Source organism: Arachis hypogaea, chromosome 7, assembly GCF_003086295.3.
Source record: "Arachis hypogaea cultivar Tifrunner chromosome 7, arahy.Tifrunner.gnm2.J5K5, whole genome shotgun sequence".
Classification (NCBI taxonomy): Eukaryota; Viridiplantae; Streptophyta; class Magnoliopsida; order Fabales; family Fabaceae; genus Arachis; species Arachis hypogaea.
In genome coordinates, this window is record NC_092042.1 from 79,683,027 (window position 1) to 79,696,704 (window position 13,678).

At 30.0% G+C, this 13,678-nt stretch overlaps 2 protein-coding genes across 2 annotated transcripts; both read left to right on the forward strand.

The window, feature by feature from the left end:
- Positions 1-7,929: 7,929 nt before the first annotated feature.
- LOC112703618 (olee1-like protein) lies at positions 7,930-8,766 on the forward strand. Its single transcript, XM_025755164.3, has 2 exons — positions 7,930-8,165; positions 8,281-8,766. The coding sequence occupies exons 1-2, from the start codon at positions 8,000-8,002 to the stop codon at positions 8,628-8,630; spliced, it is 516 nt and encodes a 171-aa protein (XP_025610949.1). The 5' UTR covers positions 7,930-7,999; the 3' UTR covers positions 8,631-8,766.
- Positions 8,767-10,598: 1,832 nt separating this feature from the next.
- LOC112704157 (olee1-like protein) lies at positions 10,599-13,341 on the forward strand. Its single transcript, XM_025755685.3, has 2 exons — positions 10,599-12,570; positions 12,761-13,341. Exons 1-2 carry the CDS (start codon positions 12,405-12,407, stop codon positions 13,111-13,113), a joined length of 519 nt encoding a protein of 172 aa, XP_025611470.1. The 5' UTR covers positions 10,599-12,404; the 3' UTR covers positions 13,114-13,341.
- Positions 13,342-13,678: the final 337 nt, after the last annotated feature.

The following is a 13,678-nucleotide window of genomic DNA, read 5'->3' on the forward strand; positions in this document are numbered from 1 at the left end:
TTTATTCTTCCTCTTTATTAGTTAACATTCTTATTATAAGATTAACATATATAAAGTTTCTTTATAACTATGAAAAAATCAACCAACAAAAATATGCATCATACAAAATATTATTTATACACTAAAATTTAGGCCTGCACAGATCTACACTACATTCATCGGATCAGATACAATATCTGTTTTTCAAGTCAAATTCGATCCGATCGGATATCAAGTATAAAATATCCGAAAAATCTATTTTTCACCTGTTTAAGTCTATTTACTTTTAAAATATTATCAATAAAAGTTCTCTTGAATGACAAAAAAAATAATAACACAATATCTAAGTTTAATTATTCTAAGTAAAGTACAACATAAAAAATTAAAAATAAGATATCATAAACTATGTTATTTATATGAGACGTGCGGATATGCAGATCTACGGATTGGATCCGCAGATATCATTGACAAATTCGCAATCCGATCCTAACATAGTGATCCTAGCATAGTAATATTCGCAAAATTCGAATTCGCAAAATTCGAATCGGATGTAAATACTTATTGAGGATATACGGATATTATCCGATCTATGTGCAGTCCTACTAAAATCAGTCAAGACCGTAAAAATGATGCCAATGAAAAAGATCTTTCTTCCTTAATTATGAACATCCGTTTTAACACCACCTCCATTTATATGACAAAATAGGCTACTTAACAGGTAATCCATAGGAAAAATATAGAGAATCTCCTATTTTTTGGAAGTAAAATTTTTGTAATATTTGTTTTAAAATACATATAAAAAATCTAGAGACAACAAAATGTTTCATTGAAGAAAAAAATGAAAATGGTTTAGGGTTTGCAGGTAATAGTTAGATGAACATAAAAAAAACAACGACTTGGTTTGAATCTATTTACACTACGTCATCTTAATATCAATGCTGAATAGTGATTAAAAAACGAAATTGAACAACATTGAATCAATTTAACCAACTTAGATGAGTCGAGTAGTTAACTTACTCGTTTGTTTAAATAAATGTTGGAAGTTCGATTTCGTCTTGTACATAAAGCAACTCATTAGTCAGAAGTAGACTTTTAAATAAAGCTCAAATTTGTAATAAATTAATTCTTAATCTATCAAATTAGAAAATACTGTAGATAACAAAAAAATTGTTGGATCTCAATTAAAATTTGAAATAAAAAATGAATGATGAGTCATTTAATTTGAGAAACCAAATTGAATCTTTATTTCAATTTTTAGATACTCTATGGCCTATGCCTTGTGCAACTATATTGTTTTTCACTCTATCAAAATATATTTAGCAAGATTGAAAAGCTATATATGATTAATAGTAAAAGAAAATGTGAAGATTCGTGTACAGTTGTTTTATATAAAGTTGATAATTAAAAATATTTAATAATTTAATGTATTTAATTAATTGGCATCTAAATATTTTTAACTAATAACTTCATATGAAAGTATTATATGTAAGTTTTTACTTAAAAATATTACAATCATACAAATATAGTGGGTGAGTTCTATGGTAGCATAGATAATAGTGGCTAAGGATGTCTAAAATTTGACCAACCAATAATTTGAGGACAGGTGGCAAGAGGAGTTATGTGGATGTAGTGAATCAATGTTGCATTATGTAAGATAAGTATGGTAACTTCAAAAAGTTTACCGCATGGACAATTATGTAATTTTAAAGGTCAAACATTGTTTATGCAAGGTGGACCTATAACTGTGTGGACAAAAACCAATCAAATTAAAAGCCTGTTTGGTCTCCAACAAAAAAAAAAGAAATGAATGAATTTTGGACTTTGGACACAAATACTATATAGTAATTTGGAGAGGCCAATGTGAATGAAAAAACGAAAATTAAAAGAAGGTAATAATTTAACGTATTTTTTACACTTTGAAAATTAAGATTAATTATGGTTATGGAGGTTCCTAAGTTAGCGCCGTTTGTTTTTGTCATAATTTTATATTACTATAATACTGAAATGTCAAATATAAAATAATATATATGACGTATGAAATAATAAATTCTAAAATTCTATAATAATCAAGATTCTTCCGACGCCAACAAACTATAATTCAAATAATATAATCTCTTCATACTTAGTTAGAGGTCGCGAATTCGAATTTTTCTATCTCTGAAAAAAAAATACATATATATATATATATAACCATGGGTTCTATAATAATCAAGACTCTCATATTTTTAAAAGCATATAGAACTCATTTCTAATAGAATCATATTCTCGACCGATATTTATTCCATCGATTTTACTCAAATAAAAATGATTAATTTTATATAATTCTCATAGAAAATAATATTTTATTTTTTATTTTATATTCAATTTATTAAGTTACCTTTAGTTTCATTATTTTTTTTAAGTTATTAATTAGTATTTTACTTAAATTCTCTAATTATATCACATATTATTCTTTTCTATTATTATTATTCTTTGTATAGAAATGAACTCCAAAAAAGAGTAATGTTAGATTTTACATTCTTATCTATAAGAATATTATGGCTTATTATGTTATAAAATAACATCGTACCACATATCAAAAATTATAATTATATATTTACTTTTTGTTATTTATTTTTTTTCATGGTATAAATTAGTCTATATTTTATGAAATTATTTGTATTATTTATGTAATATTTTTTTGTTTTTGATAATTATCCATTGATAAATGTTGAATTAATGGTTATATTTATTATATTTTAATATGTTTATTTTAAAAGCGTTTGTTAAAAATATACTTATTATATCATATATTTTCTTCTTATTAAAAATAAAAATATAATATTAAAAATCAGGAACAACTAAATTCAAAGGATATTTAAAGACTTCACTGTCATTCGATTCATAATATTTTGGATTAAACATGGTAAAAAATTGAGTTTTCAAGATTTCATCCACTTGTAATATTATATTAGTATATATAAATCATCTCTTACATAGGAAGCTTTTTTTTGGGTGATTGAAAAAAAAACAACCAAACAGAAAAGAAAAGAAAAAACAAAGTCCTAAAAAATCCTCATCATCAGCCACTAAACCATCTTCTCTATCCCCCACTGTCGATTGACCTTCCTCTGTCTCTAGTGACCATGCATCACTTCTTTCATCGTTATCCGTTGAGTCCCGTGCTCCATCCATCAGTCCATTGGACGGAGAAATCAGAACTTCCTTCTCCGTGGCTTTCCATCTTAAATTGACAGCACTGTGTAAAGACTCATTCTCAAAAAGGCTAAATATTAATACCAAAGACAAGGGACACGATATCTGATTAGCAGAACGACTATCAGGACAGATCAATAGCGGAATTAAATTAATTACTACAATTAAATTAATCACTATCAACAAGACAAAAATAACATGCAGAATATTGGCTTCGAAAGAACATGATAACATAGTGCGATGAATTAAATTAATAACTGGCAACAACACAAAAGTACTATGCACCATCATGGCTAACAAGGAAGATGATAAATTCGTCCGTTGAATTAAACTAATTGATTTAAATTAACCATAACGGCTAAGAATAGAGATGAACTCATTTGCTACAATAAACTAATTACAATCCACAACACAAAAAATACTATACAGGTCACGAAGTTAGTGTAAATGTTCTCCACATAGAGCAATTCTTCTTGGGATTTAACTTGGCATTTAAGTTGGCAACATGCAGATTTATCGTCAATCATACAAGAGACGAATGTGATGCAAAGAATAAAACAAATCAAAGGTTACACTTACCTCAGATCGAAGGCGGCTTCGACGTCGATAGCCATCCACACAGTGGCGAATGTCGCGAACCTGGAATGAGGCTGAGTGCCTGCATATACTGCTTTACGGATTACACCCGACCAACAAAAAGATACACTGCCGCAGATCGGAGGACACTTCGATGTCGTCAGCCACCTTAACCTCTGCGATTGTTGCGGACCTGGAACAACGCAGTAGTGGCTGAATCTGCTATTGTACCGAATGCGCCCGAACCATAAGATGATCGACAACTAGAATCCTCCCTCGAAACAACACGGGGGACTGACTCATGAAACCACCGGTTAATAACTCACCGCCAACAATTGTCCAAGTTGACCCCAACATGAACCCCAGGTCATGGTCGCTGTCCACAGTAAACCTTTCAAACTCAAGCGTGGAGAGCTTTTTGGCCATTTAAGTTTTTGGGAAAATTATTCTAAAGGACCGTTAGGAAGATTTAATTATTAAAAAGGACTTTTAATACCAAAATTATTAAAAAGAACCAAATCTTTTTATCTTCTTAAATTACTGATTATTTATTTACATTTATATATCCATACAACACATTAATTTCTACACCCTTCAGTGAATGACCTATTTAGTTATAGCTTTGATAGGATTTTTGAAAGGAAAAAAGAATTTTAAATGAGTTGTTTGCACTTTGAATGCAGTAAATGTATTTAGCATATTAGCATAATTGCTAATTCAATTAGCTTGCTATTGTGAACCAAAAGCAGGATGCAATTTTTCTAAATTTGAAGACTGTCAAACTGAGTAACATAAAGAGTTTGTGCAAAATATGGAATCCTGAAGCTCATGAAATTTTTTTGGGCAAACTACACACTCTGATCATTGAGAAATGTGATGAATTGGTCCATGTGATTCCTCATAATTTGGTTGAAAGATTGTCGAATTTAAGTTGCTTGAGGATTACGAACTGCGAGTCAATCAAAGTTATATTTGAAGAAGCTGACGATAATAATAGAAAATAAGATGTTATGCATAACATCAAGTTGCAAGATATTCATTTAGAAACACTCCCGAAACTGGAGAATGTATTCAAACAGAAGAAAGAAGTAAAATGGAGTGATATCAAATTGTAAAAGATATGGGTGCATGATTGTGGAAGGTTGAAAAATATATTTTCAATTTCTGTAGTCAAGACTACTGAAATAAATATGGTTGAGGAAAAATAGTTAAGGATATATTTATCTCCTTATAAAAAGGTTTGGTTCTTCTTCTTAAATATTATATAAAAAGATTTGGTCATTCTTAATAATTTTGGCATTAAAGGTCCTTTTTAATAATTAAATCTTCCTAACGGTCCTTTAGAATAATTTTCCCTAAGTTCTTTTAGGTAGCTTTTTGAAATTCCTAATTGGCCCTTCTCCTAAATTTAATTAACTCTCAAGATAATGTTCCTAATTTACCATCTAAATTTTTTACCTTGTATAATTACCTAAGTTACTATGGTCAGCGAAGTCAAACAAACCTTTGGGTCTCTGCTTACTAAGCAACATGTCAACATTCATTTGATTTGGCCCACTTAGTCACCTTAGCCACGAAAAAATATAAGCCACCAGAGTCTTCACCAACATAGTGTGTATATCTACATCCAGGGGCGAAGCTACATACATAGAAAGGGGGGCAATCGCCCCCCTAATTTTAATTTTTACATGTAAATTATATGTAAATTTCAGTTTAGCCCCCCTTAAAATTTTATTTTAGTCTTTTTTTAGTGTGTAAATATTTTTGGCCCTCCTCTAATATTTCTTCTAGCTCCGCCCCTGTCTACATCAATCCATCATGTATTTATATGTATTATTTAATTTATTTTTAATATATTTTTTGCCTTATAATATATAATTTATACTTATGATCAAGTTTAATAGCTTATTTTAGTTTACATTTAACATGGTTAACCTTGGTATAAAGGATGTATAAACACTGATAGCCTTGAATTTGGATCCTCTAAATTTTAGATTTTCATTTTAGAGGATAAAGTGGGATCTCTCACCATTGAATGCTTTCTCTCTCATGTTTTCTCTTGGTCCCACCTATGAAATAAATGGTGATAGATCATACTTTACCTTCTAAAGTAAAATTCAAAATTTAGAGAATCCAAATCCGATAGCCTTTGGTAGAAAACGGACAACTAATAAATTAGTCATAAATGTGTTTGTTTCTTATTAAAATAGATCAGAACTTGATTATAAGTGAAATTCTGTTATTTATTGCAAGAGAAATGCAAAGATAAGTTGCTGAGCATAATCTAGGGCACGGATTCGGTACGCTGGAGCTGTTAGCGCACCGAAATGTCAAAAATATTTTTGGCGCACCGGTCAGCTATGTAAGGCGAAAATAAAAATGCTTATTTTTGTTGGGTATTTTCTATAATTTCGTATAAAATAGAGGGTCAATTTTTTAATTTTTAAAATGAATTAACAATTATTATTGACAACCAAATTAAACTCAAACCCACTTTTCATAACATAAGCATGAATCTGTTGGCCTGCAAATAAAGCTATGAAGTGTGCACATCCCCTGAGCACACTACCCAGTGAGTACTCATCCGGCATGAAACCCAACTCATTCATCCGTGAAAACAAGAACAGATACTCCTCATTCATTTCAAACTTGGCCAACCCTGTGGTCATTGCATTCCAAGCTGCAACATTCTTCTCGAGCATTTCGTCAAACAGATTCTTGGCACTCTCAAAACTACCCATTTTAAGATGGGCTTTGATCATGATGTTACACGACATGATGTTTCTACTAGGCATTCTATCAAACAATAAGACTGCAGCTCGGAGCTCCCCAAATTTCGAATACAGGTTGAGGAGATGGCTGGAAACGAACTTGTTGGAGGAACAGGCAGAAGTAATAATCAAAGAATGAAGCTGCTTCCCCAAAGAAACAAACTTTGTGGGAATGCATGCTTGTATGAGATTTGAGAACAAACGGGGTTCAGACCATATATAAGAAACAAAGCTGTGAAATGCTTCTCTGATACGCCCGTTGGAACACAAGGTTGCAAATTGTTCTTTGGCATCTAAAAAGTTTTCATCTTTCAAGTGGATTTTGAAGGTAACTATGGACAAGTGAAAGAAGGAATTTTGAAAAGCGGTGGGCACAGAAAACGAGAAGCATGTAAGAGGAAGAAAAAACTGCTTGGATCCTTCTTTATTGATCGTCTCCAGCAAAGCTATACGTCTACCCGAAACAATATTTCTTGTTATCAACGGTGATCGAAACCCCTTCCGGCGATGATACTGTGCAGATCGTCATCCTCCATTGACGTTCACTGCGCTTCTCCTTCCTTTCCAGCCCACCTCTATCATCTCTGATTTAGAGTTAAACAGAATTACTAACTGCTATTAATTTTTGTCTTAAAACATCCTAAACTAATTCTACTTAAACCCAAATAATTTTTTAATGTAACAAAAATAACCAGGTACAAAATGAATTTTACAAACTATCCCTCTGACACAAGATGTTCACTAGCCAATCAAAAGAGGGAAGAACTAGGATGATCTCTGCCATTGGATTAAAAAACAAGTAAGATCCGACGGCCATCATCATCAGGCACACCGATCAGCCGAAGACAAAGAATATGCGCACCGAAACACCAAACGTCTTCGGCACATGAAATCCGTGCCCCATAATCTATTCAAAAAGGAGTTTATATATATATATATATATATATATATATATATATATATATATATATATATATATATATTAACATAAATGTATAGATATATAGAAGAGAGTAAAAATCAATTTTTGTGCGTTGTTCTTTTTTTGTATTTTTTTTACCTATTCTGTATGTTATGTATAATTTCATTCTCTCTGTGTGAATCATTTAAAACTGATAAATTTAATGGAGATAATACTCATTTTTTTTCAAATCCTTTTTTAATTAAAATATATTTCGTAGGTCGTACTCTTTTTGTGTTTGATGGGTATGTAATACTAATTTTATCTATCAACAAACACGAAAATATGTTTTTAGAAAAATATACCGACAACCTAGTAGTTTACAAGGCTAATGTTGGATAGGGATGTGAGGCTTGGCTAGAATATCTCTTAGTCAGACCCGCATAATTTTCTTTCAAATTTTCAAATAAAATAGTTACCAAGCCTATATATAACATTAAACCAAGAAAACATGTAAAGGGGACACATAGCGTTAAACCAAATTAAACCAAATCAAATCAAATCAAAATAATTTAAAATGGCAAAGAGCTTTGCAGTGGCTGTCCTCCTTGTTGCTTTTTGCTTTTCATCATCTGCATTGGCTCGTTTGGTTCCTGAAGATGATACCTTCACAGTTGAAGGAAAGGTGTATTGCGATCCTTGTCGTTTCGAATTCGAGACCAGACTTAGCCACCCCCTGTCAAGTACGTAATTCTTTTTTTTTCTGTATTAAAAATATTATGCGCATACAAAAAATCAACCATCAAATTATTTATATATAAATATTGTTTAACTCTTTTTCAATATATTTGTGCGCAGACATCAAGGTGACATTGGAGTGCAAAAAAGTTGGTGACGAGAAAAACATTACATACTTGGTTGAGGGTCAAACTGACAAGAACGGATTCTACAGCCTGCCAGTGAAGGGTGACCACCAAGAAGAGTTCTGCGAGGTGAAGACAGAGAAGAGCACCCATGCCAAGTGCAAGGAGCCAATGAAGAAGATGGATGTTGACAGAATTGCCCTCACCAAGAACAATGGAGTCAGCTCTTCAATCCGCTTTATCAATCCCCTTGGATTCATGACCCGCAACATTGACGCTAGATGCGTCAGCGTTGCTCAAGAGTTGGGCATGTTGGTATCCTTGAACGACCAACACGACAACTAATTGAGATCTCGGATCATATTCTTCGTCTTGTGTGTTGTGCTCAATGCACAAATTTTTGTCATTCACAAGATCTAGCTATGTCATGATTTGATTTGATTTGATTTATTCTTATGAAATAATATTTTGATTTGGTTAATTCTTTCCTCTTCTTTATTTATTATTCTTCTTATTAATTATGATTGCGGTTTTTGATCATTCTTGGTTAGAAAAAAACAAAAAGTTATGTTGTGGTTGTGTTGAGGAGGAAAACAGTTAAGGTTTTAATTTAATTTGGAAAGTAAAGTAAGAAATAAGGAGAAAAAGAAAGTAGAAAGTGGGAAAGAAACAAGAATAATAAAAAAAGAAAATATAATAGGTGGAAGAAGATAAAAAAGATCGGAACAACGGTACTAAACCCATTTATTTGGCTGGTGTAGCAAGGAAAAGTGAAGTTATTTAATTGGTGGTTAAAGGAGGATATACAGGCTAAGATTATCAGATTTATTTCACGTAAGTCTAGGCTTTAAGCATCTCTAAAATTAAAAAAAAAAGTTGATAGAGTAAAAAAATAAAAATCTAATAACCTTTGTTGTTGTTGTAATGATAATTAATTTTTTATTTTATTATTTTATAATTCTCTCATTTTAGATAATTTTGTCTCCTGTGTTTATGATACGAAATAGGCCACTTAACAGACAATGCATAGGAGAAATATAAGGAACCCGTCTATTTTTGGAAGTAAAATTTTTCTAATATTTGTTTTGAAATACATGTATAAAATCTAGAAACAACAAAATGCATCATTGAAGAAAAAAAATGAAAATGGTTTAGAACTTGCAGGTAGCAGTCAGATGAACATGAAAGAAACAACTATTTATTTGAGTTTATTTATACTATGTAATCGTAATGTCAATACCAAATAGTGATTAAAAGTCTATATTAAACTACAAACATCATATTTTACTACGACACATGCGCCGAATAGCAGCAGAAAATTAGCACAGGACTGAATTAGAACCGGTGAAATAGCAATTAGAATCGGATTGGACCGACCAATTTGATCAAAAATTGGTAAACTGATAATCTAATTGGTTTGGTTATTGAATTAGACTGAACTTGCAATTGAATTGGTCAACAATGATCAAATTTGTTCAGAATCGACCGATTCACACTTCAGATTGCACTAGACCCGTGCAGGTCCATGATGCACCTGCCCACCGTCGAACCAACACAGAACAACTTATACATAACACCTCCCCCTTGTCACCACGCCATCTTGTTTATTAATAATATATGTGACAAAAACTAAATATATAATAAATTATGATTGAATTTTTATTTTCTTTATCCTTTTAAATATGGATTGACATGGATAATAAACAAGTAACAACACGTGATATACAAATATATTCATATATTAATATTGATTGTGTTATCTTTTGTTTTCTCTCTTATTCATTTAAATTAAAAAAGTATTTTGTACTAGTGACTAATTTATTATTTCTTTTTGTACCATAAATTATATCTAAGAATTGATGTTTGATTGTTATTAATATATTTTTGAAAACAGTATTTAACTTTTAATTTTAATTTTATTTTGATAATTTTATAATTTTATTTAATTATGACCGGATCAACCGAATAAATCAGTGTCTCACCAGTTGAACCAATGACCCAATGACCCAGTTGTATGATCGGATCAATTATTGGTTTGATTCTGATAACTATGGTTCTAAGCTGATGATCAAGATAGCGACAATTTAGATGTGAACCGCTGCAAATTAATTTGTTGGATTTATATATTAAAGACACTCATCTTTGCGAATTCTCATCTTTTTTGCACGAACACAAACAAGAGCAAAGGCACGAATTACACTTCTGCGAGTCCTTGCCGCTGTGTAGCTTTCCTCGTCAATTCCAGTTGTTACGTCCTTTTTCTTGATGGGTCTATCATTGATATGCTCCCTCTTCCCTCAAACACTGGTTCTCGTTCTTAAATTTGCTCTCAAGTTTTTTGGTTCAGATTAATGTTATTAAAAAGTGCTCTCTTTTAATTTGGTTCAGTTTTATTTTTTCATTAACGATTCTAATTCTATCCTCTTTTTTTCTTGAAATAGTTTCAATTTACTCTTTTTTTTTTTTTTTGCTCTTGCCAAGAACACAGGATAAAAATAGGTGAAGCAAAATCCAGTCCACCACAAGACACAATGATACCGCTGAGAAGATTTGCCGCCACAGCATGCTATACATCCAATTATGGATCTTTCTTATCTGGTATGTGTATTCTTTGTTCTTTCCATCTTTACTTTTTTTAATTTGGGGTAGAATAATTTTTTTTTTAATTTTGATTCATTCTGAACTGTTATGTACTTGTGCCATTTATTATCTTCTTCTTCTTTACACCCCATATCTGGTTAGTGAATTTGATTATTGTTTTTTAATTTAAAATTTGAAAAAATTAAATTGAATTAATTAAAATTTGAAATAAAAAATTTGAGTTATGAGTTGAGCAACCATATTGAATATTTACTTTGATTTTTAGATATTTGTGTCTTGTGCTATTATATTAATTTTTGCTCTGTCAAAATATATTTAGCAAGACTAAAAAGCTATATATGATTAATTATGCTAAATGTACATCAAAATTAATTACTAATATATATAAAATATAAGTTAGAATATAAAATACATATTAAAAATGAGTTAAATTAATAATAAAAGAAAATGTAAAAACAAGTGCAGTTATTTTTATATAAGATCTGTTAAATAATTTGATATATTTGACTAAATTATTATTTAATAATTCTCAACTATTAACTTTACATGAAAACAACTGTATGTGAGTTTTCACAAAAAAAAATTACAATCGGACCATAATACAAAAATACTATGCATATTCCAAAAGCAGTCTATCATATATTTGTGAATAAATAATACATATATTATTTAATTATTTTTAATATGTATCTTATCTTCTAATATATAATTTATACTAATAATTAATTTTAATAGCTGATTTTAATTTACACCTAATATAATTAACCTAATACAAAAGATGTATAAATATTGATAGTCTTTGGGTAGAAAACAGTTAACTAATAAATTAATTATAAAAGTGTTTGTTTCTTATTAGAATAGAACTTGAAGTGAAGTTTTTTTTTGTTATTCACTGTAAGAAAAAGTAAAGATAAGTTGCTCCGCACAACCTATTCAAAAAGATGTTTATTCGTATATACATTCAAAATGTACAGGGATATAAAAGAGAGAATAAAAATTATTATTTATAATTTTTTTCTTTTTTTTATTTTTTTTGTACTTATTTTATATGCTATATATAGTTTCACTTTGTATACGAGTGTGAACCATTCAAAAAGAATAAATTTGATGGGAATAATACTATTTTTTTTCAAGTCTTTTTTTATTCAAATATATTTCGTAGGTCGTACTCTTTTTGTTTTTGATGGTATGATACTAATTTTGACAACTAAAACATCTCTAACAACAAATTAAACACGAAAATATATTTCTAAGAAAATATACCCACAGCTTAATAGTTTATAAGGTTAAATTGGATAGAGAGATGTGAGGCTTGGCTATAATATCTCTTAGTCATGATCCGCATAATTTTCTTTCAAATTTCCAAACAAAATAGTTACCACACAATCGTAGGGATCTAAAGACACGCTTCTATTATATAAAAGACCTAGTTTCGCAAACATCAAATGATTCTCAATAAGGTAACAAATAAAATCTATACCATACAAAGCATTAATCAAATAAAAAAAGTAAAATAAAATGACAAAACATTTTGCAATCGCCATTGTTCTTGTTGTTGCTTTTTGCTTCTCATCAGTATTGGCTGATGATAAGTCTAAAGAACCCACCTTTACCATCGAAGGAAAGATCTATTGCGATCCTTGCCGCGTCGAATTTGAGACAAGACTCAGCCACCCCTTGTCAGGTATGTAATTATTTTTTTTTATTAAATTTAATTTTAATATACTATCAATATATATCCGTATAAAATAATTTTACGTATATCTAATTATATAATGTTACATCAGCAAAAGTGACTATTTTTTACGCATCAAAATTAAACTCGCTTAAAATGTTTAAGAGTGATTCTAAATCTTAAATTGTAAACATATTAGACATAAAGGTGACATTGGAATGCAAGAAGATTGGTGACGAGAAGAACATAACATATACGGCGGAGACCCAAACAGACAAAAATGGATTCTACACGCTGGCGGTGATGGGAGACCACCAGGAGGAGATCTGCACGGTGCAGACGGAGAGAAGCAATCATCCGAAGTGCAAGGAGCCAATGAAGAGGATGGACGCAGATAGAGTGGTGCTCACCAAGAATGATGGCGTCAGCTCCTCAAGGCGCTTTGTGAACCCTCTTGGTTTCATGACTCGCAACATTGATGCTAGGTGTGTTAGCGTTGCCAAAGAGTTGGGTATGTGGGTAGGCGCGGAAGACCAACACGATGAAGCTTAGACTATATATTATGTCTTCTCCCCAATGAATGAATTATATATTATTATTCATTCACAAGAGAGCCACCTACCTCATTATTTCATTTTATTATTCTATAGTCAATTAAAATTTTGATTTGATTTGATTGACTTATTTATTAATATTAGAACAATGTTACATATTACCAATAAATTTTATCATTTTTGTAAATATTTAATTAATAATAATTTACATTTATATTTACAGAAATTTTATATATAAAAAATATATAATTTATATTTATATTTACTAAAATTTATACACATAAATTAATATCATTTATATTTATATTTTTTAAAATTTATATACATAAATTAATAAAATTTGTTTATAAAAAATAATTTAGTATTTATACTAGTAAAATAATACAAAAAAAATATATTAAAAATCGTTGGCCAAAAAGTTTCTCTTAACCTTATTATATAAGATTATAAGAAATTAAACTTTTCTTATAACAAAAGCAAAATAATCAAATAGTAATTCGAAGGGAGTTATTATTATTCTTATTATCATTATCTCTTCTGATCTCTATTAGTTTTTTACACGT